General features: G+C 40.4%; 2 protein-coding genes across 2 annotated transcripts; both read left to right on the plus strand.

Annotated features, from left to right (window-relative positions):
- Positions 1-217: 217 nt before the first annotated feature.
- On the plus strand, positions 218-18,420 carry polr1a (RNA polymerase I subunit A). Its single transcript, XM_058397138.1, has 34 exons — positions 218-390; positions 2,288-2,492; positions 3,563-3,712; positions 3,803-3,910; positions 4,034-4,119; positions 4,217-4,305; positions 4,404-4,484; positions 5,752-5,854; positions 5,961-6,123; positions 6,380-6,556; positions 7,428-7,550; positions 7,835-8,062; positions 8,309-8,563; positions 8,658-8,849; positions 9,564-9,713; positions 9,811-9,994; positions 10,103-10,185; positions 10,419-10,571; positions 10,683-10,781; positions 10,932-11,084; positions 11,245-11,327; positions 12,019-12,184; positions 12,355-12,582; positions 12,777-12,991; positions 13,086-13,253; positions 13,449-13,584; positions 14,483-14,643; positions 15,021-15,150; positions 15,236-15,343; positions 15,555-15,800; positions 17,359-17,559; positions 17,726-17,843; positions 17,930-18,094; positions 18,194-18,420. The coding sequence occupies exons 1-34, from the start codon at positions 314-316 to the stop codon at positions 18,295-18,297; spliced, it is 5,088 nt and encodes a 1,695-aa protein (XP_058253121.1). The 5' UTR covers positions 218-313; the 3' UTR covers positions 18,298-18,420.
- A 1,607-nt stretch (positions 18,421-20,027) lies between these two features.
- Positions 20,028-26,665, plus strand: prpf19 (pre-mRNA processing factor 19). Its single transcript, XM_058397139.1, has 16 exons — positions 20,028-20,219; positions 21,000-21,149; positions 21,260-21,336; positions 21,549-21,690; positions 22,376-22,449; positions 22,536-22,601; positions 22,709-22,750; positions 22,864-22,938; positions 23,489-23,564; positions 23,678-23,787; positions 23,875-24,030; positions 24,986-25,055; positions 25,358-25,531; positions 25,618-25,700; positions 25,867-25,972; positions 26,114-26,665. The coding sequence occupies exons 1-16, from the start codon at positions 20,201-20,203 to the stop codon at positions 26,209-26,211; spliced, it is 1,518 nt and encodes a 505-aa protein (XP_058253122.1). The 5' UTR covers positions 20,028-20,200; the 3' UTR covers positions 26,212-26,665.
- The last annotated feature ends 914 nt before the right edge of the window (positions 26,666-27,579 follow it).

The raw sequence follows: 27,579 nt of genomic DNA on the forward strand, positions 1-27,579 counted from the left end.
TGCGGGGACAAACACATTTCTCCTGCTGCGTTTATTTAATCTGTAATTATACCAAACAGAAATAGGATTTAAAAAAAATATTTTTATAGTTTACATTTTTATAGAAAGCATACCGTTTGTGAAATATATAATTAAATGGCATGAGAAGTATTGACCGCTCTCCTCTCTTTGTTTTTGGTTCAGTCCACATTGGACCCACGTGCTGGAGTTCCTGTGGTATGCCCATGTGAAATTGAAGCTAAGCTAACTAGCTTCAGGATGAAGTTTAGTGGAAGTGTATAAGTGTAAATTTATCTAATTTTTTAAAAGAAAAATGCTTTTTTCTAAAGAAACGCCATGGAGGCGATTGGAAGGCATGTGTTTTGGCATGTACTCCTCCGAGGAAATAAGGTAAATTTACAGAGCTGACTTTATAAAAAACAAAACAAATTACTAGCTCTATTAGCTTAGCATGTAATGCGAGCTGTTCATAATCCTGTCCAAGAAACTACACAGCTTTGACAACTTCTCTGTTTTAGTTTTTTTCTTGTAATATGCTGCCTTATGTTTAATTAAATAGATACTTTTGTTTAAGAACGTGATTGTTTACATTTGTAGGAGGGTTTATATTGGGAGACAGTAGCTGGTGGTTATTACTTAGTAGGTACATATATATATATATATATATATATATAGCAGATTTTACTCATTGTCAGTCATCGCTTATAACGTATATATAGAGGTTCAAAGTTTCAGTTCATGTTCACATCAGACAGCAGAATGAGGAAAAAGTCTGATCTCTTTGCTTTTAATTGTGGCATGGTGGTACGAGAAGGGATGGTTTGAGGATTTCAGAAACCACTGATCTCCTAGGATTTGCACCAACACTATATATATATATATATATATACACACACACACAGCTGGTATTGAACCCGTCGCAATTTTCTTTCAGTAAATATATCTCTAAAGGGGCAATTGACATGCTATTTTCACTGGATGTTGATAACATCCCATGCAATCCAGACATGCAAAGAAATGAAACCATAGATATCCATAAAGTAAGTTACATTATATTCTGGGACACCTCTCTAAATCATTGAATTCAGTGGTTGGGCTTGACCCCTTAGTTCCAGTGAAAGGAACTCTTAATGCTTCAGCATAACAAGACACTTTGGACAATTTCATGCTCCCATCTTTGTGGGAACAGTTTGGGGATGACCCCTTCCTGTTCCAACATGACTGCACACCAGTGCACAAAGTAAGGTCCATAAAGATATGGATGAGCGAGTCTGGTGTGGAGGAACTTCACAGAGTCCTGTCTTCAACCTTATAGAACACCTTTGGGATGCATTAGACTGTGAGCCAGTCCTTCTCATCCAACATCAGTGCCAGACCTCACAAATATGCTTCCAGAGGAATGGTCAAATCCTGATAAACACACTCCTTAACCTTGTGGAAAGCCTTCCCAGAAGAGTTGAAGCTATTATAGCTGCAAAGGGTGGGCTAACTCAATATTACATTCATGTGCATGTGAAGGCAGACGTCCCAGTTTTGGTCTGGCTCGCAGTCTCTGCTCTAATTCATCACAAAGGTGTTCTATCAGGTTGAGGTCAGGACTCTGTGCAAGTTCCTCCACACCAGACTCTCTCATCCATGTCTTTATGGACCTTGCTTTGTACGCTGGTATGCAGTCATGTTGGAACAGGAAGGTGTCATCCCCAAACTGTTCCCACAAAGTTGGGAGCATGAAATTGTCCGAAATGTCTTAGTATGCTGAAGCATTAAGAGTTCCTTTCACTGGAAATAAGGGGCCGAGCCCAAGCCCTGAAAAACAACACCTGAATTCAATGATTTGGAGGGGTGTCCCAAAACTTTTGGCAATATAGTGTATATCCCATGTGCAGAGGGGTTGCAGGCCCAGACACCTTGCTGATGGGAGAGATCAGTGGAGAATGACTTGAGAGGCTCTAAAGTTGTGTGTGAAAATTCCAGATTCCAGAATTCTGTCGTGTCTGTTACTGTAGTGTCTGTTATTGATTTCTGCCAAGATTCATTTGGGGTTATTTTGTAGAGAGTAACAATAACAATCCTAAAGACTGTTGCACTGTGTAAAATCACGAGTGTTTGTGTTGAACAAATTTGAAGGAAAGATTGTGTCTGATCATATTCTGTATGAAAGCGGAATTAGAATTGGTGTACCGAATAAATGATATTTTAGTAACATTTGTTAAAAATATTGCCATTTAATACATATAGCTAAAAGATATTTTATCATTTGTAATACTGCATTCTTTCTCCCACAAAGGAAACTGAGTGTCAAAAGTGTCACCAATCCTCTGCTCCTGGACAACGTTGGTAACCCCGCCCCTAATGGACTTTATGATCTGTCATTGGGTCCAGCGGACCTTAAAGAAATCTGCACAACCTGCATGCAGGACTTCAAAAACTGTCCCGGACACTTCGGTCATGTTGACTTGCACCTACCTGTCTACAACCCTTTCTTATTTGACGTAAGAGATCAACATTTCTGCTTTGAGTGATTCAGGGGTTCTCAAACTTTCTGCAGACACTTTCAGGCATAACATTATGACCACCTGCCTAATATTGCGTTGGTTCCCCTTTTGCTGCCAAAACTGGCCTGACCCATCATGGACTGTGTATTCTGACACCTTTCTATCAGATTTTCTATCAGAACCAGCATTAATGTTTTCAGCAATTTGAGCAACGGCAGCTCGTCGACCACACGGGCCAGCCTTCCCTTCCCACATGCATCAGTGAGCTTTAGCTGCCCATGACCCTTTCATCGGTTCACCACTGTTCCTTCCTTGGAGCACTTTTTATAGATACTGACCACTGCCGACCGGGAACACCCCACAAGAGGTGCAGTTTTAGAGATGCTCTGATCCAGTGGTCTAGCCATCACAATCTAGCCCTTGTCAAACTCGCTCAAATCCTTACGCTTGCCCATTTTTCCTGCTTCTAACACATCAACTTTGAGGACAAAATGTTCACTTGGTGCCGAATATATCCCACCCACTAACAGGTGCCATGATGAGGAGATATTCATTTCACCTGTCAGTGCTCATAATGTTATGCCTGATCAGTGTATATGCACACCTGTGTTAATATGTCTAATGACTAGGTCTCTCTTATAGTTGATAGTCCCACACCTAAAAACAGGTAATGTCCAAGAAACTATTGCTGAATTATTAAGACTGTCCTGTGCTCTTCCCAGAACTTTTATTCATACGTTTTATTCAACATCACTTCAACAACTTAGTAGTGTTGCTAGTATACGGTTGTAAAATAGTAATTATTTCTAAACTGATTATCCTGTTTCATCCAGAAAAGAATGGATTTACTTTTCAGGCTGGTTTCTCCTAGGCTTTCTCTCTCATGTTGTCTTAAGGACAAAGATTTTCCATGGTTCTGTTGCATCTGGGAAGCTCATTAGGATTGAAATTTATATCTGTATTCCTATAAAGCTATTTTGTGATGGTAAAAAAAAAAGACATAGCTTTATACAAATAAATTCAGTTTAATTGGTAATGTAATACTCACCGTTCTATTTTGTCAACAGAAATTGTACATGCTTGTACGAGGCTCTTGCCTGTCATGCCACATGTTGACGTGTCCCAGGGCTGCCATTCACCTGCTTCTCAACCAGCTCAAATTATTAGATGTGGGAGCGTTGAAAGAAGTCTGCGAACTCCCAATTGTTCTTAATCAGGTGAGCATGAAGAATCTATCACCAGACAGAGATGAATATTGAAATATCATTAAGCATGCACTGCCTTATCAATTATCGTGTTTGCCGTAGTTTTTAGAAGGAGGTCCACAAGCATCGGGGGCAGAAATCCAAGAAGTTCTGGAGGAATTTACTTCTCCTATTATAAAAGCCAACCACAGCAGCCGTGGCTGTCCACCTGTGAGTTTTTGTTTAGTGTTGACTGTCTAAATGAGCTGGAATCAGACGCTAACTAAAGCTGCTGTTTCCCTGCTTTTGTGTGTGTTGTGCACATTTATGGACTGTGTCTAATTTGCTGACCAGGTCAAACATATCTGTGAGATGAAAGGCAGCCTCATCACTGAATTTTGGAGAATTCACATGGCATCTAGAAAATGCCCCAACTGCAAGTAAGCAAATGTTGAGTCTTTTCGCTTTCGCGTCACTGCTTTTTGTCTTGGTCATCAATTTTATTGTGATTATAAATTGTTATTTGTTTTGACAAAGTGCTAGCAAGTCACAGGTACGTCGCGAGCATAACAGCAAGCTAATCGTCACTCGTTCGGGCGTCAAAGACGACAGCAGTGTACACAAAGGTTTGTCTAGCTTTCATCATTGCTTTACGATCTATAGATGTAGTCTTTCATGCTTTTTTTTTCTTTGCCTATCGCTGAACTTGTGTTTTCTGTCTCAGACGATGTTCACGTGGCTAAACGTGGATATCTGACTCCAAGCTTGGCCCGAGATCATGTCGTCAAAGTGTGGGAAAAAGAGGGTAAGATGTGCTTCCCTTTATGGATGACATGTTCACTCGAAATTAACTTATTAGTAACCTTTTAAACTCTGATGATTTATACTGTTTCTTTTTCCCCTCTGATGACTAAAGCTTGCTATTTAAAGGTGCTGTTGTCTGTCAGACGTTGGCACACGAATATAAAAAAAATATACAGTGAAATTCAAGGTAGTTGTGGCCAGAAAAGAGCGTTTGAAGTTGAAATAAATATTAAAATAACAGCATGGTTTATATCGAGCTTTTTTGTCTTTTTTGGAGCTTGTGTAAAAGTGTGTGTATAAATAACATGTACACAACAGAAAGAGTGTGAATGAAATAATCCTCAGCTGAAGTACATGCTACTGCAGTAGTGGTCACTCTCCCTGTCTCATTTTGAAGGCCAGCCCATTTTATTTTTGTAGAATCTGCTTTTAAATTTTAAAAAAAGGGTGTTAAAAAAAATCAGAAATGAGAGAAAATCCAGGTAACATTTTTTGCTACATTTATTGAAACCTATAAGTGATTTAGAGTTGCTGATCCATATCCTGGCATTGAGGAAAACCCAGGGATGCAATGCACAACTTGAAATACACCAATCAGCCATAATATTATGACCACCTGCCTAATATTGTGTTGGTCCTTGCTGCCAAAACAGCCCTGACCCATCGTGCACTGTGTATTTAGACACATTTCTATCAGAACCAGCATTAACGTCTTCAGCAACAGTAGCTCGTCTGTTGGAGTTCCTTCCTTGGAGCACTTTTGATAGATACTGACCACTGCAGACCGGGAACATCCCACAAGAGCTGCAGTTTTGGAGATGCTCAGATCCAGTGGTCTATCACAATCTAGCCCTTGTCAAACTCGCTCAAATTCTTACACTTGCCCATTTTTCCTGCTTCTAACACATCAACTTTGAGGAGAAAATGTTCACTTGCTGCCTAATATATCCCACCCACTAACAGGTGCCATGATGAAGTGAATAACAATGATTATCTCCTGAACTGTCAGTGGTCATAATGTTATGCCTGATTGGTGTATATGCAGTTACTCTTAATCGTTACCTTGAAGTTGATCTTTAAGCCTGTGATTAAGAGCAGTCATAAAAATATATTCACATTGGCTTTATTCTCTGATCAGCATAAAAGTACAGCTTCCATATTACGAACATTAAAGCAATTGCGCAGTTAGTGTGTTGATGTGCGGATAAGAGACTGTATTGTGTGTGTGTGTGTGTGTGATGTGAATTGATACTATTAATCTGTTACAGGTTTCTTCCTGAAGCACTTGTTCTCAGGCCTGGCGGAGAACAGTCCAAACAGTTTTAGCCCGGATATGTTTTTCTTAAAATTACTGATGGTTCCTCCATCCAGGTAGTTTTCAATCTATATTCTTACATCTCTTTTAGTTTCCCAAATACTGTGATCTGTCTGCTTGTGCTTTATCTTGGTATAAATGCTGATTTTCTGCATGGACCAGGTACAGGCCTGTCAGTCGGCTGGGAGATCAGATGTTCACCAACGGTCAGACAGTCAACATGCAGGCGGTGATAAAAGACAACATGGTCATTCAGAAACTGCTTGCCCTTATTGCAGCTGAGAAAGCCGAAACGATAGATGATACTCAGACAGAGCTAGAGGAGGTATAGAAATATTAAATCTGTAGGAATATTAAGCGATTCTGTTTGCTGTTACATGATAACATGATTAAAAAGGAATAGAAAATATTCAACGACTGGATTGTTCACAGAAATTTGCCTATGATTTTGTATTAAAGAAGTGAACTAAGTGTTATATTAGAATATAATATATTAACTTGTGGTATAATTAACTAACTGTAAATTGTGTTTTTAAGCCATTTCATGTTTAATGCAAATGCATTGTTCTGGATCTTTCCAGCCTAGTTATAAAACAGAACCCACTCAGATGGATCAGGCGTTTTTAGCCGGGCTACCTGGAGTCACCCTTACAGACAAACTGTACAACGTTTGGATACGCCTGCAGAGTCACGTCAACATTGTGTTTGACAGCGATATGGACAAGCTGATGACCGAAAAGTTCCCCGGAATCCGCCAGGTTTCTTATGTTTTTACCCTTTTTTTTGTGTGTGTGAAGTAACTTTACATTCACAAAGCTTTTCGTTATTTAGTTAGCTGGAACATAGAGTTATATTTAGTGATTCAAATAGTGACTTCACATTGCAGTCAGTATTTAACTGTCTGATAACACCCTAGCAACTACCTGACATGGCATAGCAATCAGTGAGCAACATCCTAGCAGCCAGCTGCTATAACAGTACAACCTGAGCACCAGGAAAACTGTAGGAATCGCCCAGCAACCTCTTAGCAACATGCCTGAGAGATCGTAGAAGCCACCTGAACACCATAACAACTGGCTAGCAACACCTTAGGGATCAATATGGAGGTTGCTATAACTATAGCAATATCCTACTACCCACCTAAGTTATTATCTCAACTATCTCGGACACCATTGGAAACCCTCCCCCCCCCAGCAGCTATCACCTGGAGCCCTAAAGAAACCTTCTTGAAACTACTTTGCATTCCTAACCCACACTAAAAATAATTCCATATCAACCTCTTAGCAATCATCTGAGATACTATATTAACACCCTAACAACCACCTGGAGCCCTAAAGAAACCTTCTTAGCAACTACCCTGTTCCTAACCCACACTAAAACACTATACCTCCTATCAAGCATCTGAGATACTACATGAACACCCTGGCAACTACCTGGAGCACCACAGCAGCAGTCTTGCTTAAGCTGGCTGCACAGTCTCAGTGGGGACACACTTTTAGGTTTATATTATAAAATACAAAATTTGGTTTCAGAATATTTAATAACGCATGTCATTTCAGGTTTTATTTTGATTACACTGTGTTTAAATGGGTTTATTGTGACCGTTCTATTTTTGTGCGTGTGTTTCAGCTCTTGGAGAAGAAGGAGGGTCTTTTTAGGAAGCATATGATGGGAAAACGAGTGGACTTTGCTGCTCGCTCTGTCATCTGTCCTGACATGTACATTGGAACTAATGAGATTGGAATACCCATGGTAGGAGAAGCATAATAACAAGACGCTTATTTTTATTAACTTTGTTGAAGATTAAGGATTTGTAAATCAAATCTTGTGTATATTTATTTATTTTTATTGTTTACCTCGACATTATCGACTATCTTCGTGTCTTCATGAATAAGCTTTTACTCAGTGAATCTGCTCGTTTCATTCAGTGAATTTATTTTGGTGTAATTGCATTGGTTCGTTGCAGATGATCAGAATGCAGCAGGTTAGATTAGATTTTTTTTAGAAATATAACTGATTGCTTTGGCTGACTGCAGGTGTTTGCGACTAAGCTGACGTACCCACAACCAGTGACGCCATGGAATGTGAAGGAGCTGCGGCAGGCCGTGCTTAATGGGCCTGATGTGCACCCAGGAGCCTCTATGGTTATCAACGAGGATGGTTCACGCACCATTCTGAGCCGCACCAACCCCACCCAGAGAGAAGCTATTGCTAAGCAGCTGCTAACACCTAGTACAGGCCAGCACTGTATGCCCATGAAAATCGTAAGTGTCCTTGAAGGGAATCCAAAAGACATTTACTTAATGTTAACCAACGACAGGTCTGAATAACAGGTACAGTTAAAACAACAACGACTGAATTTGAATAACTTAAGAAATGGAGCACTTAAAGTTGTAATATTTATGATCACTTGAAATCTCTAAAGAAGGTGTTGTTTCATATGTTTATTCTCTCTCTCTCTCTCTCTCTCTCTCTCTCTCTATCTCTATCTCTAACCCCTTCCTCCTCAGGTTAATCGTCACATCAAAAATGGTGACGTTCTCCTCCTGAACCGGCAGCCAACACTACACAGACCATCTATCCAGGCTCATTGTGCACGCATCCTGCCTGGAGAGAAGGTGCTACGGCTGCATTACGCCAATTGCAAGGCCTACAATGCTGACTTTGATGGTGATGAGATGAATGCGCACTTCCCACAAAGTGAGCTGGGACGGGCTGAGGCCTACACGCTTGTCAGCACCGACCAGCAGTACCTGGTGCCCAAGGTGAGGTGTTGATTATGCTCGGGACGCTTTATCTGCATTTTAGGGAATCCGTTTTGAAAACTTCCGTATTTCCATGTAAATTTTCTCACTTCAGGATGGGAAGCCCCTGGCTGGATTAATCCAGGACCATATGGTGTCCGGCACCAGCATGACAATCCGTGGCTGTTTCTTCCCACGTGATCAGTACATGGAGCTGGTCTATAGAGGTCTCACTGATAAAAGAGGCAGAGTCAAGCTGCTCCCTCCTGCTATCATCAAACCTCAGAAACTTTGGACTGGAAAGCAGGTAGCTGCACTATGTCTGTCTCTCAGGGCAAATTCAGGACATGCAGTTACTGTATTATTTTTATTATTTATTCTGTATTGAGCTGGAGATATAAAAATAACGATAAAGATGTACTGATGTTAGAGAATACAACAAAAAATAATCATGATAATCAATAATAAAATCTCATCATCTACATGCCCCACCCCCCGACATTGTAACCAGATTTATTCTTATTCTTAGATCTTATTCTTGTCTTTTTATCTCACCCTTACATATTTTAAAAACTGTGCTTAATATTAAACAGTGATTATATTCCTTCTCCATTCTAAATATGGCTTAAAAACTCCAGGATCTAGAACAGTCCACTACCCACATGAGATAAGAGATAACCTGAGCTGAGCTAAAGAAAATATGGAAGAAAATTATTATATTTCTTCAAAAAGCTTTGCCATATTTTTGTCATCAATATGTTTTTATCTAAAATAATTTTAGCTAGCTATAACAACAGTTTAGATCTGCATTTTGTAATAATAATAACTATATATTGTTTTGTTTTTCCCTACACAACCAGTGTCCAATGCCTTCTTTACTAAAGGAAGACAGAAACAATTAAAATAAATAGCCCTGTGTGATAATATTATCCAGGTGCAGATTTTTTAAGTTTATTCCAGAGCTTTGTATCTAAAGGCACTGATGCTTGAGTCATATTTTGGATGATTTTATTCCCGAAAGGTCGTGTCCACCCTCTTGTTGAATGTCATCCCGGAGAAACACATCCCTCTGAACCTGACAGGAAAGGCCAAGATTCCCAGTAAAGCATGGGTGAAAGAGCCTCCTCGATCTGTGCAAGGCTATCATCCAGATTCCATGTGTGACTCTCAGGTACCGTACGAAGCTGTAATATAGAGCAGTAATTATAATTGTCAATTTTCATTTTATTTAATAATATTTCATTGTTCTGCTGAATTGCTGGGTTTAGGTGGTCATTCGTAATGGTGAGCTGCTAGTCGGTGTTCTGGATAAAGCACACTATGGGAGCTCTGCATATGGCTTGGTGCACTGCTGCTATGAACTTTATGGAGGAGAGACCAGTGGCAAGCTTCTAAGCTGTTTGGCCCGTCTTTTTACCGCCTACCTGCAGCTCTATCGTGGCTTTACCATGGGTAAGAGCTATTATCTGACTCTATAACAGTGTCCAGCTGTAGCATAGAACCTGAGCGCTAACGTGACTCTGTCTAATGCTGTCTGTTGTTTTTTGTTTTTTTTAACAGGCGTGGAAGACATTTTGGTAAAACCAGGAGCCAATAAGCGAAGAAAGAAGATCATCAAAGACTCAGTTAATTGTGGTATCAAGGTCAGTGAAAATGATCCACTGGTTCATTTGTATCAGAATCACTAATAATGCACACTTAATAGACTTAGTTTTCCAGGATGTTTTATTTACAAGAGGTAAACCTTAAGCACTGCTCTGATCAGTAAGAGATTTAAGCAGAAACAAATACTAACAATAGACGTTGAGTCTGAGATGTGGCCTGCTCGGATGAAAAGTTAGTCCAAATATTTCACCAGATTATCTGTTTTTCACAGGCACTTGGAGCAGCCTTTAACCTGCCTGCTGCAGAAAATGAAGGCCGAGACCTTTGGCAGAATGCCCATCTGAACATAGATCAGCGAGACTTCAACATGGTGGACCTCAAATTCAAAGAAGAGGTCAATCAAGTCAACAACAGCATCAACAAAGTATGTGAATGTGACAAGCGTGTTCAAAATGCACATTTTATTTTGATTCATTATTGATGTTTTATGGACGTTTCTGGAGGTACATAATGATGATCTGGTTTCTTGTTTAAGGTGTGCATGCCATTGGGTCTGCACCGCTCATTTCCTGAGAATAACCTTCAATTGATGGTGCAGTCTGGAGCCAAAGGTTCTACTGTCAATACAATGCAGGTGAGCCACCTTAAAGAAAATTGAGAAATATAATGTTTGGGAAAAGTGTCTATCCTACATCACACAATACCCTTATATCTGTCATTTATAATGATATTTATATGGGATTTGAATAATAACCGTGAATTTCCCATCTCTGTCTATGTTTAGATCTCATGTCTGCTGGGTCAGATTGAGCTAGAGGGCCGTCGTCCTCCCCTGATGCCTTCTGGGAAATCTCTGCCTTGCTTCCAGCCTTATGAGCCGCAACCTCGCTCTGGTGGCTTTGTGACTGGGCGGTTCCTGACTGGGATAAAACCTCATGTGAGTTGAGTTTAAAGTGAAATTTCACATCAGACTTGCTAACTCAAATTCCCTACAGACACAAAGATGAAATTTCCTTGGCAGAACTCACTCTGTTTATTCTACTGCTTTCAGTAGTGATATTTTGTTGTTGATTATTCTTACTATTATTAATTTTCAGGAGTTTTTTTTCCATTGTATGGCTGGTCGTGAAGGCCTTGTGGACACGGCTGTTAAAACCAGTCGTTCTGGCTATCTGCAAAGGTGAGACAGTCACGAGATGTTCAGTAAGGACGGCTTTTACATGATTTACAGATTTATGAATGAATAAATCTTATCGCTCTCACACTCTTGACTCAATTATACAGTAATTACACTGTGCAGTAGAGATACGCAGCATCCATAACATTATTCAAACCCCAGCCACAGTCTGTTCTCTTATATAAATCTATTCTCACTGTAATTGTACCAACTTAAATACATTTTAATCATTATAAATTAGGCTGATTTTATTCACAAGCAGAAGAAATCCTTAAAATGGGTATACTGTCCATCAACGTGTGTTGTTCTCCCCAATTAAAATTGTGCATTTAGGCTTGTAAGTACATTGTGTACATAAGAAGCAAAGGTTTTCACACAAAATGTGACCTTTGTGTGAGAGAGGAGATTGATATATTGATGCACATTTTCCTGCTATTACCATTTCCATTCATGTCGTTACAACAGGAACCATTTTTAACTGGTATTCCCATATCCACAGAACAGTATTCTGTTCCTGCTCTCCACTTTCCTGTATAGCTCTGTAATGTAGAGTTATGAAGAGTTACCATAAAGATAGGGCTACTAACAGCAGCTACTAATGACCGCATTAAGATTTTGTTAATAGCCATGTTATCTGTTTCGGCTAGCTTTGGTAACCCTCTGCTTATTTGTGTTGTTTGATTTCGTGTTGCAGATGCGTGATAAAGCACCTCGAGGGACTTGTGGTTCAGTATGACCTGACGGTGAGGGACAGTGATGGCAGCGTGGTGCAGTTCCTCTACGGAGAAGACGGCCTGGACATTCCCAAAACTCAATTCCTGCAGTCTCGTCAGTTCCCTTTCATCAAAGACAACTTTGAGGTAGGACACACTGCTTAACTAGTGTTGGCAAATCACCATGCACTTTGAAAGCATTATTATATATTTTTTTCTCTCAGTCAATTCTTTCTATTTCATTTTGCTCTCATAGCTGTCTTGTTTTCAGAACAGTAATGAAGACATTAAAGCATGGAGTTTGTTTGTTTTTGAAGGTTATCAGAAAATCACAGTGCTTGGATGAAGTGCTGGCTAAACTGGACCCACAGGCAGCTCGTAGTCACTTTAAGGCCATTAAGAAGTGGAAGGCTAAGCATGAGCAATCCTCTCCCAGAGATGGCGCCTTCCTGCTCTTCTCTCAGAAGAAACTGGGCAAGATTAAAGCTCAGTCTGAAGGCCAGTTAGGAGTGTTGAATAACGGGAGAGACGGTGCTACTCTGCAGGTAAAGAGTCTTATATGCTGTTGTGCTTGATGCACTCACACCAATTCAAGACACATCACCATGTTTCTATTATTTCAGCATTACTGATCTTATTATATTATATGGTTGCACAAATAAACATGCAAGTCAGATGGTGCATTGCGAGTTTCCTTTAAGAACATCACACCTATTTTACTGTTATTTGTTTGTCACAGTTGATGGACAGTTGGACAAATATGGATGAATCCAGTCGTGCCAAGTATCTGAAGAAGACAGCCCATTGCCCAGATCCATCTCTAGCTATTTATAGGCCTGATATCTGTTTTGGTTCTGTATCTGAGACTTTTGAATCCATCATCGAGTCCTACCTCAATCAATTCAACATCCAGCAGGAGTTTCACTCTTCGTCTGAAGATGTTGACAGTGAGAGGTGGGAAATTCTTTGTAAATTTCAGGTAGCTGTCTGAGAAATTGGTGAAACATTTGAATATGTTATATATGTTGTTTGTATATGCACATTCCAGATTAAGGCATCTGTTGCATTTGAAGTGGCAGAGAGCATTGTGTGAGCCGGGAGAGGCTGTGGGACTACTGGCTGCTCAGAGTATCGGTGAACCCTCCACTCAGATGACTCTTAACACCTTTCACTTCGCAGGCAGAGGAGAGATGAACGTCACTCTGGGTATTCCCAGGTCTGTGGATTCATGTTAGAGTATCACATCAGGAATCTAGAATATCCTGTGTCACGATATCAAAAGCAGAAATTCTTGCAGCAGCTTAAATAGTTAATGCATATAAAAATACGAAATGATTTTTAAACAGTAAACTGAGCAATAATTCTCTAGTAAAAATATGTATATCTGTATGTTTTTGTTTTTTGATTCTAGGTTGCGTGAAATTCTTATGATTGCTAGTTCCAAAATCAAGACCCCTATGATGAGCATTCCCGTTTTAAGCAACAAAAAAGCTTTAAAACGGGTGAAGACCCTGCAGAAGAAGCTCACACGTGTGTGTCTGGCAGAGGTACAATTTAATGCCTATACTTTTTAAATATTCCTTACAGCCTGAACAAAAAAATTTTTCTTAAATAAAAAGTTTTTCTCAGGGCAAAACCTGTAGCATCTCTGGGTTCTGTATAACAGAGAAAGAATAAATGATCCAAAGCAGCAGCATTTAATGAATCAGGACAAGAAGTCATTTTACCCATCTCATTGCATTCATATATATAATTTTTAAGCTAGGGAGTATTTACTGTTTTGGTGGTGTGGATTTGGAGGGAACAGTATTTGTACACAGATCAGGCACAACATTATGATCACTGACAGGAATAAGTGATAACACTGATTATCTCCTCATCATGGCACCTGTTAGTGGGTGGGATATATTAGGCAGCAGGTGAACATTTTGTCCTCAAAGTTGATGTGTTAGAAGCAGGAAAAAGGGGCAAGCGTGAGTTTGACAAGGGCTAAATTGTGATGGCTAGACCACTGGATCAGAGCATCTCCACAACTGCAGCTCTTATGGGATGTTCCCGGTCTGCAGTGGTCAGTATCTATCAAAAGTGGTCCAAGGAAGGAACAGTGGTGAACCGGAGACAGGGTCATGGATAGCCAAGGCTCATTGATGCACGTGGGGAGCGAAGGCTGGCCCGTGTGATCCAATCCAACAGAGAAGCTCAGGGTCAAGACTTGTTTTGTCAGCAAAAGGGGGACCAACACAATATTATGTAGGCGGTCATAATGTTAAGCCTGGTCTGTGTACGTTTCCCATTAATCTAGAAATGTGAACACTAACGCTTCATTTAAAAGAATGTATGAAAATCAGTGCTGACCTGTTATGATTTTATCCTACGTAGCTGTTGTTCATTAATATAAATCTGTATAGTCAAAAATTATGTGAAAGTAAAATCCTTTTTCTGCAGGTGTTGCACAAAGTGGATGTGATGGAGACGCTTCGAATGGAGGGAAAAAGAGGACAAAAGAAGCGAATCTTCACCGTCACATTCCACTTCCTTCCTCCAGAGCGTTACCAGCAGGATAAGTTGCTGTCGCCCCAGCAGATCCTCCGCTTCATGGAAGATAGGTGAGTTTGCCCTTCTCTTGACTCGTTTTAAGTTTATTGCCCTAGCTATGTTGAGTTTTCTCACTTTTATTTTATATGCATTCATGTGTCTTAAATATCATGGGCAGAGATAATCCACATAAGCATGTCTAAATCACTCAGGATGCCTTAAAACATTTTAAATCTGAAAATGAAAAAGTAGAAAATATATATAATTATTTATTATTTCACCATCTGACTCTTTAAACTACATTTGAGAATCAAAACCCCTTCTTTCATTTTTTATAAAACAAATTCCCTGCAAAGTCATAATTTATGATGTAGAAAATATACATGCAGACTAGATAACTGTACGAATGTGCTGGTCCTAATAAAGTGGATTGTATCCAACCCCAAAGATTCTTCATTTTACTTCTTGAGGCCATCAAGAAACTGAGTGCCAAGCTAGCCTCTATCAATTCAGTGGACACACGCAAGGCCACATCAAAAGACACAGATCAGGATGCAGAGGACGCCACTAACAGAGCAGTAAGTTTCAGAACATCTGAAATCTGTCTTTAAGCAGTATTAGAGGAGAAATTGTGAATAAAAACTGTTGTGCTCACATTTGAAGGATGATGTAGATGAAGAAGTAGAGGAGGACAGAGTGGTGGACGATGAGGCAAATGAAGGGGATGCAGACGCAGCCGACGCCAAAAGAAAGGAGAAGCAAGAGGAGGAGGTAGAGAACAGGACACACACACTTGTAATCTATTACATGTCTACAAGTCTTGTCTCAGAAAGGGGTTATGAGTGACATGAACTGGATGTCCCCAGTGTCACACAAATGTTTTTGCCTTGTTTGATCAAGTTTGTATTAGTTTTACATGCTGGCTTACTAGCGGTAGAAACGGTGTCAGAAAAGGCTTAAAAACAACCATCTGTTCTTACAGGTTGACTATGAGAGTGAGGAGGGGGAGATGAGTGGGGATGAAGATCAAGAAGAGGTAACCGAGCAACCAGAGGAGGGGGTGGCATCAGAGGAAGCATCTGACGAAAGGCACGGCAACAGTCAACCCTCTATCCAGGAGAATGTGAATGGAGACACACAGGAATCAGTGAGAGTCAACAAAGTGCTGCAGCTCAGCTCCAGCATTGAGGCCTACAAATACGACCAGGAAAATGGCTTGTGGTGTGAGGTACGGTCATCTAGTGTTCCTTCAACATCGCTCTGTGTTATCAGTGTTCTTGAATATCCTACCATCTGAGATCCTTCTTTATATCAGTGGGAAACCTGAAACAAAACGTAGATAATCATTTTCCCATTGTATAATATAAATGTAGGAGGTATTATAGCTGATGTATAAAAATCAACAAAAAAAATGAAGTCTTACCTTTTTCTTTTTGTCCTGAGAAATGACTTTCCCCCTCCCACGCCCTCACTTACTCTTTAAAGCCCTAATTTATACGCATTTGGTCAGATCATCATGTCACACCCATATGTTTTTTAAACATCCCATTACAGATTTACATCCCTCCCTTCCACCTTTGCTAATATAATAACCTCCAATCCTCTGGGAATGCTTTTCACTACATTTTGGAGTGGGGCTTTGGACTGTCATATGCAAGATTTTTAGTGAGATCAGGCACTGATAATGGGTGAGGAGGTCTGAGGCTCAGTCAGCAATCCATTTCAACCCAAAGGTGTTCATTTGAGATCAGGGCTCTATGCAGCCCACTTAAGTTCAACTATATGTTTATGGAGCTCGCTTTGTATGTAATAGCTGGAACAGATTTGGCTGTGTTTCCGGTAAAGGTACATTTTTATGTGACTCCGTGCAATTGCGTGCTTCCAATTTTGTGGCAACAGTTTGTAGAAGAACAACATATGGGTGTAATGGTCAGGTGTCTACAAACTTTTGCCCGTACCGTGTATACTGTATATGACCACGTACAGTGATCAGGCATAACATTATGAACACTGGCAGGTGAAGTGAATAAGACTGATTATCTCCTCATCATGGCACCTGTTAGTGGGTGGGATATGTTAGACAGCAAGTGAACATTTTGTCCTCAAAGTTGATGTGTTAGAAGCAGGAAAAATGGGCAAGCGTAAGGATTTGAGCGAGTTTGATAAGGGCCAAATTGTGATGGGTAGACGACTGGATCAGAGCATCTCCAAAACTGCAGCTCTTGTGGGGTGTTCCCGGTCTGCAGTGGTCAGTATCTATCGAAAGTGGTCCAAGGAAGTAACAGTGGTGAACCAGTGACAGGGTCATGGACGGCCAAGGCTCATTGATGCACATGGGGAGCGAAGGCTGGGCCCGTGTGATCCAATCCAACAGATAGATAGCAAAATTGCTGAAGACATTGATGCTGGTTCTGATAGAAAGGTGTCAGAATACACAGTGCATGACGGGTCAGGGCTGTTTTGGCAGCCAAAGGGGGACCAACACAATATTAGGCACATTTATTAGAACACCTGTACACCCAGATCACAGTTTTTCTTCAGTCTGATATTGAACAGTAACTGAAGCACTTGCATGATCTGTATGATATTGTACATTGTGCTGCTGAATTGAATGAAACTTCATGAATGTGAAGGTGTACTGGTGTTCCTAATAAAGTGGATGGTGAGTGTATAATCAAAAATGATAATCATTAATCCTTAATTAATGTATTATGTCCTCAGTTCTAAGTTCTCGTTATGTTGACACGTTCTCATAGAATTGTATGCTATCTTTTTTTTCCCCCCAGGTCACCCTTGTACTTCCAGTTAGTAAAGTTCACTTTGACCTGACCTCTCTGGTGGTAGCACAAGCTCAGAACGCAGTAATCATGGAAACAAAAGGTATCACACGTTGCTTACTTAATGAGGTGACCACTAAGCAGGGGGCCAAGGAACTGGTTCTGAACACCGAGGGCATCAACATGCAGGAGATGTTCAAGCATGGAGATGTAAGTTCAAGCTAATCTTAGTCTGTAGCAAGTATATGATATGTAAAACTAATGTAGTGTCTAATGTTTCTAAATATTATTTGATAGTTTTGATAGAAGTAGTTGGAAAAATAAATGAAATTTGGTGAAATGTCAGCAGACTGAATGAATACCTATTTGTTTTAAGGTTCTCGACTTGAATCGTTTATATTCAAATGAGATCCATGCCATGGCCAACACGTATGGTATCGAAGTGGCTCTGAGAGTCATTGAGAAGGAGATTAAAGACGTGTTTGCTGTTTATGGTAAGACTTTATCACAAAGCTGTGCTCATTTTTATGGCTGTTACGTGCAACCGGTTGTTCATTGCTGCTCTTTTCCATCTGTTCAGGTATCGAGGTGGACCCACGCCATCTCTCTTTAGTGGCTGACTACATGTGCTATGAAGGCGTGTACAAACCACTGAACCGCTTCGGCATTCAGTCCAACAGCTCCCCACTGCAACAGATGACGTTCGAGACCAGCTATAAGTTTTTAAAACAAGCCACTATGTTGGGTATGGATGATTATTATTAGTAGTAGGAGTGTTCTGCCAAATAGTTCAATATGAATAGATTTCCATTTATAACATTGTCTTCTTTTTCTTGCATTATAGGCTTGTATGATAAATTGAATTCACCTTCAGCTTGCTTGGTCGTGGGAAAACTTGTTAAAGGAGGAACTGGACTCTTTGACCTGAAGCAACCCTTAGTGACCTAAATGTCCACTTGATCTACAGACACAATGTTCAGTTTTGGCCAGAAGAATAAAGGGCAGCGTTTAACTATGACAAGTATTGTTCAGCATATTATTAAATGGTTTCATTAAAAAAATTAATATACATTTTGCATATTTGTGTCTTTTATTTCTGTGTTTTTAAGCCCAAAAAGAACTGGCTGATTTTTATTTTTGCTGTTAGTTCTATCAGCCTAGGTTAGACATAATTACATGAAAGTAAACAGGTGCAGAAAGCTGATCTGTTGTAGGTATAAAAAACAAAACAAAACTGATCTTACTGAAGATGGAGGAAGGGAGGGTAGAGCAGGGGTGTATTTTTTTTTTTTAAATTTATTTTCTCTCTCTCTCTCTCTTTTCATTTCATTGTCTGTACTGCTTATCCGATCTATATTCGGGTCATGGGGAGCCTGTGCCTATCTCAGGCATCATCGGGCATCAAGGCAGGATACACCCTGGATGGAGTGCCAACCCATCGTAATATATGTAGAGAACATCATGACTGGATGAGCTACATGTTTGTGGACACCTGACCAACACACCCATATATGGGCCTTCCCTAAACTGTAGGATGTACACAGCCATATCATATGCTTTTGTATCTTGTAGCATTAGATTTACATTACACAGATTGATTTCCCTTTGCTGGAACTAAGGGGCCCCTAATATGTTTTAACATTACACTGCCTCTGTGCAGGTAAAGCAAGACCTATGAACTCAAGTGTTCTGCACAGAGCCCTGACCTGAACCCACTGAATACTTTTGTGTATGAATTGGATTGCTAACTGAGCCCCAGGCCTCCTTTCTTCCCAACACCAGGGCCTTGAACTAATTGCTGTGGTAACTCAGTGGGCAAATCCCCACAGCCATGCTGGGGAGAGTAGAGCTTATTCTAACAATGGGGACTAGATCTAATGGCACGTTCCTAAAGAACATGTGGGTGTGATGGCAAGATGTCCACAAACATTTGGCCATTGAGTGTAGAAGAACTGTCTAACAGAGATAGAAGAATCATTGCCCTTCCTGAATCAGACATTCTAATATGATATCTAATAGCTACAACAAGAATGTCCCTCATGGGGTCAATAAAATCTGTCTGTTCGTTTGTCGATCTATCTATCTGTCTTTATCCATCTATCTATCTATCTATCTATCTATCTATCTATCTATCTATCTATCTATCTATCTATCTATCTATCTATCTATCTATCTATCTGTATATCTGTCTATCTATGCATCAATCAGGCTGTGTCTATCTATCTGTCTGTCTGTCTATCTATCGGGTTGTGTCTATCTATCTATCTATCTATCTATCTATCTATCTATCTATCTATCTATCTATCTATCTATCTATCTATCTATCTATCTGCCTGTGTCTATCTATCTATCTATCTATCGGGTTGTATCTATCTATCTATCTATCTATCTATCTATCTATCTATCTATCTATCTGCCTGTGTCTATCTATCTATCTATCTATTTTTCTATCTATCTGTCTGTCTGTCTATTTAGAATGTAGAAGTAGTAACAATAACTTATTAAAAAATCCTCAGATGAAGACATAATATTCATATTTACAGGAGACAAACCTTTCTATGTGATGAAGTGAATTAATTTAAAAAATTTCCGATAATTTGAAGAAAATTTCCTCCTTTTGGCGCTGACCGTCTCTCACTGCGGAGGACTTGCTATCCCACAATGCACCGCGGTACATTTTGAGCGCTCGCTGCTCCCAACGTGTTCCGATTGTGGGCATGTATGTGTGAGCTCGAGCTCTGGTAAAGATTAGAGATTTTCGCTTTAGCGTCTTTATACAAATTTACCTTTTCTTCTCCGGGGCTTTTACCTGCATGAGTTAAAAGACCCGAGGCTCGTCGGCCCAGCGAACATGTCTTTAGTTTGTGCAAGTAAGTTTAAAAGCTCCTTTTGTAATCTCCGGTAGCTAGCTAGCTAGCTAGCTGCTGTTAGCGAGCTGTAAAGCTTTTCTGTGCAGGAAGCTAAGCTAACGATGCTAATTGAAAGCATTCTACACAAGCAGCAAATCGGGTTAAAGCTGAGGTTTGGGGTCGCGTGGTGTATTTTAAATGCGATATTGTGGTGTAGTTTGTGTTTGTGTAAACAAATCTGTAACCTCACGGAGAACTTCTCCCGGTTGGTGAAAATCTGAAACGGCTTCCCCAATGCAGGGCAATGAAGGCCATTATACTATAGCGTGTGTAGTGCACTTCATTCAGGAATAGGGAACCATTTGGGATTCAGCCGAGTGGACTTTAACCCAACATCCAGCTCTTATTTAAGCTGTTTAACTATGCATTAATGTGAACTTAACGATTTCCTGAAAACAGGAACATTGTTTGTGTGTGTGTGTGTCCGTCCGTGTCCTTCACAGGCAGAAAAGGGGCCAGTTTGCTAGTAAACGTGAATAAAATGTAAATTATATAAAAGCGGTTATTAATCACTGTGTACAGTTTAATATAGTCAATAAAAGTTAGGTAAATTCACTGTAACATTACCTCCATTTTCATACAGACGTTATGAAAATGTCTTATGTCTTTATGGTGTCCATAGTTTATTTGAAAGACTCAAACAGTATATAACCAAGCACAACAGGTCAGTAATAAGCCAGTTTGATTCAGGTCAATGTGTGTGATCTAACTAACAGCGTACCATTCCATCTTGTTTTTCAGTCTCAAACGAGGTACCGGAGCACCCGTGTGTCTCTCCGGTCTCCAACCAGGTATTTGAACGCCGCCTCATCGAGAAATACATCGCTGAGAATGGAGCTGATCCCATTAACGGGCAGCCTCTGTCTGAGGAGCAGCTTGTCGACATCAAGGGTAGATAGTACAATATCGCTCGCAGTTGTGGTTTTATTCATCCAAACGTTTTGTTACTTTCGTAACAGGAAAAAAAATTCTGAATTGTCTTGTCTTGTCCACATGTATAGTCTCTCACCCCATTCGACCAAAGGCACCATCCGCTACCAGCATTCCTGCCATTCTGAAATCACTCCAAGATGAGTGGGTATGTGACAAGTTTTTTGCAAGTTCTCTCATTAAAATATAAAGGATTATTGGTTCACTCTGTAGGACCCAGACCTCATTGTCTCAGTCTGTTGTAGAATTAGGTTTATATGATCATCTCCTACAGTGTAACAAGAAACAGTCCTAAATGGCAGCTTTCATTGCAGAATAAACACACTGTTACTTATGAACACACCTTGTCTGTTTTTTTAGGATGCAGTGATGCTGCACAGTTTCACACTGCGCCAGCAGTTGCAGACAACGCGCCAGGAGCTGTCACACGCACTCTACCAACATGATGCCGCCTGCAGGGTCATCGCTCGTCTCACTAAAGAGGTCACTGCTGCCAGAGAGGGTGAGTTTTACACACGGTTTTGTAGGGGTTTCTGAGGTTAATCACAAGGCTTGAAATCCAGGAACACAGCCATGGAAGGTTTCACCCTCATGCTTGTTCCTGGCACTCAATGTCTTGTTTGGCTAGATCAGCTGTTTTTGTAGTCTTTGAAAACAAAGAATTAGGTCCTTTCACATACTGTACTTTCATTTTGATTAATATGTACGAACTCTGTACATAATGCGTATGCGTAATCAAGCCGGTTCGTGCTAACTTCCTCTATATTGTTGGATATTCTGTTATAAGAGCTTCTTGATGAAACCACTGATGCTAGGTCTTTTTATGCTAAGAGTTTAAATGAATAGAAATAATAAGAGGTATGTTTACACATGACATGTAGTAGAATGATGTGCAGTTATGGTTCATGTAGTAACGGTACAGAATGTGCAAATATTACAAATTGGAAAGTGGTAACAGTGCAGTGTGCTGATTTTTGCTTAATGCAAATTTTTATTTAAGTGAACAACAGCAGGATGAAACAGAAACTCTAGTTTGGATATAGCAGTTTCCAGAAAAATAGAAAATGTATACATTTTTACTGTAGCTCCTGTTAATATTGCAGTGTGCTGGGGTTACTTTCAGGGTTTGTGAACATGTCCATGCATACACATGCATATATTGACTCATGTACTCATTGTGTTTGCAGCTTTGGCCACACTCAAACCTCAAGCCGGATTGGTTGCTCCCCAGGTTGCTCCTGCCTCCCAACCTGCAGCAGTGGTCAGTGTTCACCTAGAGGTTCATTTAATGAGCTGTCATGCTTCTTGTGTATGGTTGATTGATTGGTTGGTTTGTTTGTTGCTCAGGGTGTGGGTGGTGAGCCCATGGAAGTCAATGAACAGGTGGGAATGACTCCAGAGATCATCCAGAAGGTACGTTCACCACCACAACTGTCACTTATTTCTAAATAAAACACTGTACAGTAGGTGGGTTGCTTCGGTTGTTGACATTGCATTGTCTTAATTTTTTTCTTTCCCAGCTGCAAGACAAGGCCACTGTGCTGACCACCGAAAGAAAGAAGGTAACAGTATGATAGTTTTAGATTAGAAATTAGAAAATTACCTGCCTTTAGTGTACGTCTGATTGATCTTTGCATTATAAGGTCTGAAAATGTATTTTTTCTTTGTAACTCAGAGGGGAAAGACCGTGCCAGAAGAGCTGGTCAGAGCCGAGGATCTCAGCAAGTATCGCCAAGTGGCCTCCCATGTTGTAAGTCTCTTACTTTGGCTTTTAAGTGTAGATTTTCAAAGTTCTATGGCACGGGTCATCTACTAGTGGACCACAATCTGGATATGGGCACAGCAAAATGCCTTAAAAAGATACTGTAATAGAAACAATAGACACATGGAAAAATAAACTGTCTGTACTTCACTCATCACATGTGGCTATGTAAATGATTATGCTACCTCCCTGAGACAGTAACGGTTTTCTCAGTTATGCATAGATGCTTGATTTATTTCTCTTCTCTTCTGGGATTAGTGACAGATAGTTAAAAATAGACATTTTATCTGTTTACAGCCCATGCCCCTAGTCCAAAGTGGTAAATGTCAAGTTCCAGTACAAATAAATCCAGAACTGTAATCTACAACAGTTAAGCATTAAGAAGTTAACCTCCTAATTATTCCACACACTAACATTCCACATATGCTGTGTCTGCTTCACACAACTCCACCTGACTGTAGAAAGGACATTGTCCATAATCACACACTCCGGTGTTTATAATAATTTATAATCACACTCTTCTCCTCTCCTCGTTCAGGGTCTGCACAGTGCCAGCATCCCTGGAATCCTTGCTCTGGATTTGTGTCCCACAGACACCAACAAAGTGCTCACAGGTACAGGCACATACACAAAACATCTGACTCCACAGGAACTTTTAGAATTGTGATATCTATACTGCAGATTAATTTATTTTTTTTCTCTCTGTTTCATCTTTTTCACCCTCCAGGTGGCGCGGATAAGAACGTGGTGGTGTTCGATCGCCGAGAGGAGCAGATCGTGGCCACTCTCAAAGGCCACACCAAAAAAGTCACCTCTGTCATCTACCACCCATCTCAGGTTCAGTCTTCCTCTAACCTCATAGCATGTGCATACAAGTTTCGGTACTTTTATGAAGCTAATATGTTTTGCCTTTCCCCTCCACAGTCAATGGTGTTTTCGGCGTCCCCGGACAGCACCATCCGTGTGTGGTCTCTTGCAGCTGGAAACTGTGTGCAGGTGGTTAGAGCTCATGAGGCAGGAGTTACCGGTCTCTCCCTGCATGCTACTGGAGATTACCTGCTGAGCTCCTCTGAGGATCAGGTAATATATACACAAAATACACAGATCAGGCATAACATTATGATCACTGACAGGTGAAGTGGTGATCTCCTCATCATGGCACCTGTTAGTGGGTGGGATATATTAGGCAGCACGTGAACATTTTGTCCTCATAGCTGATGTTAGAAGCAGGAAAAATGGACAAGCATAATGATTTGAGCGAGTTTGAAAAGGGTCAAATTTTGATGGCTAGATCAGAGCATCTCCAAAACTGCAGCTCTTGTGGGGTGTTCCCGGTCTGCATTGGTCAGTATCTATCAAAAGTATCCTTTAAGGCTAGTAAGTGTCCTTTGAGTCCTGTAAGTATCAACTTGCATGACTTAAAGGATCTGCTGCTAACATCATGGTGCCACAGCACACCTTCAGGGGTCTAGTGGAGTCCATGGCTGGAGGGGACAGGGCTGTTTTGGCAGCAAAAGGGGGGGCACACAATATTAGGCAGGTGGTCATAATGTTAGTTTGGGGCTTCAAAAAAAAAAAGTGGTCCAGAATTTCAGCTATGTGATTTTATTTATTTATTTATTTATCTATCTATCTATCTATCTGTCCATGCAACACACATTCCTTTTGATGGGAATGTTTAACAGGAAAGCTGACTGCATGTAGGTGTAGAAGAGAGGTATATGACTGCCATGCTTTTGTTTTGTCACGGTTTCTACATACAATTCCACAAATAGTTTCTGAGGAGATCAGGCGTCATAAGACGTGCATGATAAATCGGCATAGCAAAAAAACTAAGTACAGCGGGCTTCAGGGTCCAGCACAGGGTTTATCACCCATGTTGGGAAACACTGTTATGTCAGTAAGCAGGTCTGATTTTAAATATATATTAAAGGTATAACTTTGTTAAAAGAAGAACAGAGCTGAGGATGCTGCTTGCAGGTTCATGTTGGTTTTTCAGACCAATTCTAACATTCTGGTCTTTTTTATCATCTAGTACTGGGCCTTCTCTGATATCCAAACTGGACGTGTTCTCACCAAAGTCACTGATGAGACAGCAGGATGTGGTGTGTAATTTTCTCTCTTTTCTCTCTCTCCCTCTCTCTCTCTTTCTTTTGCATGCTCTCTCCTCTCTTTCTGTTACTCTCTCTCTCTTGTTTTCTTTCTCTCTCTCTTGTTTTCTTTCTCTCTCTCTCGTTTTCTTTCTCTCTCTCTCGTTTTCTTTCTCTCTCTCTCTCTCTCTCTCTCGCTTTCTTTCACTCTCTTTCTATTTCACTCTCTCTCTCTCTCTCTCTCTCCCCCTCTCTCTTGTGTCACTGTGTGATTCTTGCCTGTGTGTATAACCTCCCTCTCCTCCCTCTGGCTACAGCGCTGACCTGTGCTCAGTTCCACCCTGACGGCCTGATTTTCGGCACTGGTACAGCAGACTCACAGATTAAGATTTGGGATCTGAAGGAGCGCACTAACGTGGCCAACTTCCCCGGTCACTCTGGCCCTGTCACCGCCATTGCGTTCTCTGAGAACGGATACTACCTTGCTACTGGTAAGGGGGATGGATAGTTTTATTTTTCCCCTTTTTTAAAAATATTTCTTTGTATTTGTGTTTAAATAATCGTGGTGTTTTTGTAGGTGCTCAGGATAGCTCTCTGAAGCTGTGGGATCTGAGGAAGCTGAAGAACTTTAAGACAATTACTTTGGATAATAACTATGAGGTTTGTTATTATTATACAAGTGTTGGTTTGCTGATATGTTGCCATGTGTACTGCAATTGTTTTTACTAAATCACAAACAAATTGAAATAATCAGATCATTAAGTGCAATGAACCAGTATCAGCCTTTTCATTTCCTCCTTCTCCTCTTCCTCCTGTTGACCTGCAGGTGAAGTCTCTGGTGTTTGACCAGAGCGGAACGTATCTGGCTGTTGGAGGGTCTGATATTCGAGTGTACATTTGCAAACAGTGGACTGAGGTTCTCAACTTCACTGGTGAGTGCAGCAGCTTTACTGTTATACATTTATATCGTGTGTTAAGTGTCCATGCTTCCCATAAACAATTGTTTTCAGCTTTTAAAATGAATAACTGATTGAAAATGATGATTGGGTCTTTCTCCTCTTTGCTTTCTATAGATCACTCAGGTTTGGTGACTGGTGTGGCGTTTGGTGAGCATGCTCAGTTCCTGTCCTCTACTGGCATGGACAGAAGCCTCAAATTCTACAGCCTGTAGGACATCAGGAGAAACTGATGAAATGAAATGAGAGATAGGAGTTATGTTTTAGTCCATGATCCCATTCTAGTGTATAAGGAAGAAGCTAAGAGCAATAGAACCCATCCACATAATGCAAAAAAAGGACCATCATGGCCTCTGTCTCACAGATGAAAATGGACGTCAAAATGATTTCCATATACGAATACACTGTAGAATTCTCTGCCGTCTCTAATCAATCATATGGTTTTCTCATGAGAACCGCTTAAAGATTTTTAGTAGCTATGAATAATAACTTTTGCTTTTTTTTGGTTTTGTCAATCTTTTATTTTCCTGCTCTGTATTTCTAGGGCTCCCTTTTCCTGACTTAGTGGTGTTGCTGTTAGTCTCTTGTGCCTAATCTTTTGTACCCTGCCATGAGCTGAAAACAGAGAAGAATGCAAATTAGATTTCAATAAAGACTTGATGTTTTTAATGTCTGGTGTTCAAGTGTATGATGTGAATTATCACGTTTCACACTAATATTGTGTTAACGTTTCATCTGATATTATATTATACTGTAGTCTTACAAGGGCTCTGCTTTAGTAATAAGTAATACATTTAAATACACTGTATTGAAAAACGTTTGGGGACGCCCCTCCAAATCACTGAATTCAGGGGACTGGGCTTGGCCCTTTAGTTCCAGTGAAAGGAACTCTTAATGCTTCAGTATACCAAGACATTTTGGACAATTTTATGCTTTGTGGGAACACTTTGGGGATGACCCCTTCCTGTTCCAACATGACTGCAAACCAGTGCACAAAGCAAGGTCCATAAAGACATGGGTGAGTGAGTTTGGTGTGGAGGAACTTCACAGAGTCCTGACCTCAACCTGATAGAACACCTTTAGGATGAATTAGAGCGGAGACTGTGAGGCAGGCCTTCTCCAACATCAGTACCTGACCTCACAAATGCTCTTCCAGTGGAATGGTCAAAAATTCCCATAAAAACACTCCTAAACCTTGTGGAAAGCCTTCCCAGAAGAGTTGAAGCTGTTATAGCTCCAGTGGTTCATAAAATAGTTCATAAAAACCTTTTGCTTTTCTATGCTAAACCCCTGCACTTTGGTGGATGTGTCTCTAATTTGTTAGTTTCCTTTAAAAAAAAACCCATATATATATATATAAGGGTTTCACGGTATCGATAACTATCTATATATAATTAATATATCTGATCCTTAATAAATGATATCTATCTAATTTTATCACTTAAAAATGTCCAGAGTAAGGACAATATTTTCTCAAGGTGATAATCTTACAAATAATGCATGAACATTTAGGTATGTGAGTGGAATGAAGGAGGTGGTGACCCGGGTGTGACGTGTCTCTGATGAAGCTTGTGGCCACTGGG

Source organism: Hemibagrus wyckioides, linkage group LG08 (assembly GCF_019097595.1).
Source record: "Hemibagrus wyckioides isolate EC202008001 linkage group LG08, SWU_Hwy_1.0, whole genome shotgun sequence".
NCBI classification, from domain to species: Eukaryota; Metazoa; Chordata; class Actinopteri; order Siluriformes; family Bagridae; genus Hemibagrus; species Hemibagrus wyckioides.

Bases quoted from the DNA above. Each gene is read 5' to 3' on its own strand.
- polr1a (XM_058397138.1), top strand. From the start codon at position 314: ATGCTTTTTTCTAAAGAAACGCCATGGAGGCGATTGGAAGGCATGTGT. The intron at 11,328-12,018 runs GTGAGACAGTCA...TTCGTGTTGCAG, and splicing joins CGTTCTGGCTATCTGCAAAG to ATGCGTGATAAAGCACCTCG. The intron at 15,344-15,554 runs GTAGAGAACAGG...CTGTTCTTACAG, and splicing joins AGGAGAAGCAAGAGGAGGAG to GTTGACTATGAGAGTGAGGA.
- prpf19 (XM_058397139.1), top strand. The intron at 21,150-21,259 runs GTAGATAGTACA...CCACATGTATAG, and splicing joins GCAGCTTGTCGACATCAAGG to TCTCTCACCCCATTCGACCA. The intron at 25,701-25,866 runs GTTTGTTATTAT...GTTGACCTGCAG, and splicing joins CTTTGGATAATAACTATGAG to GTGAAGTCTCTGGTGTTTGA.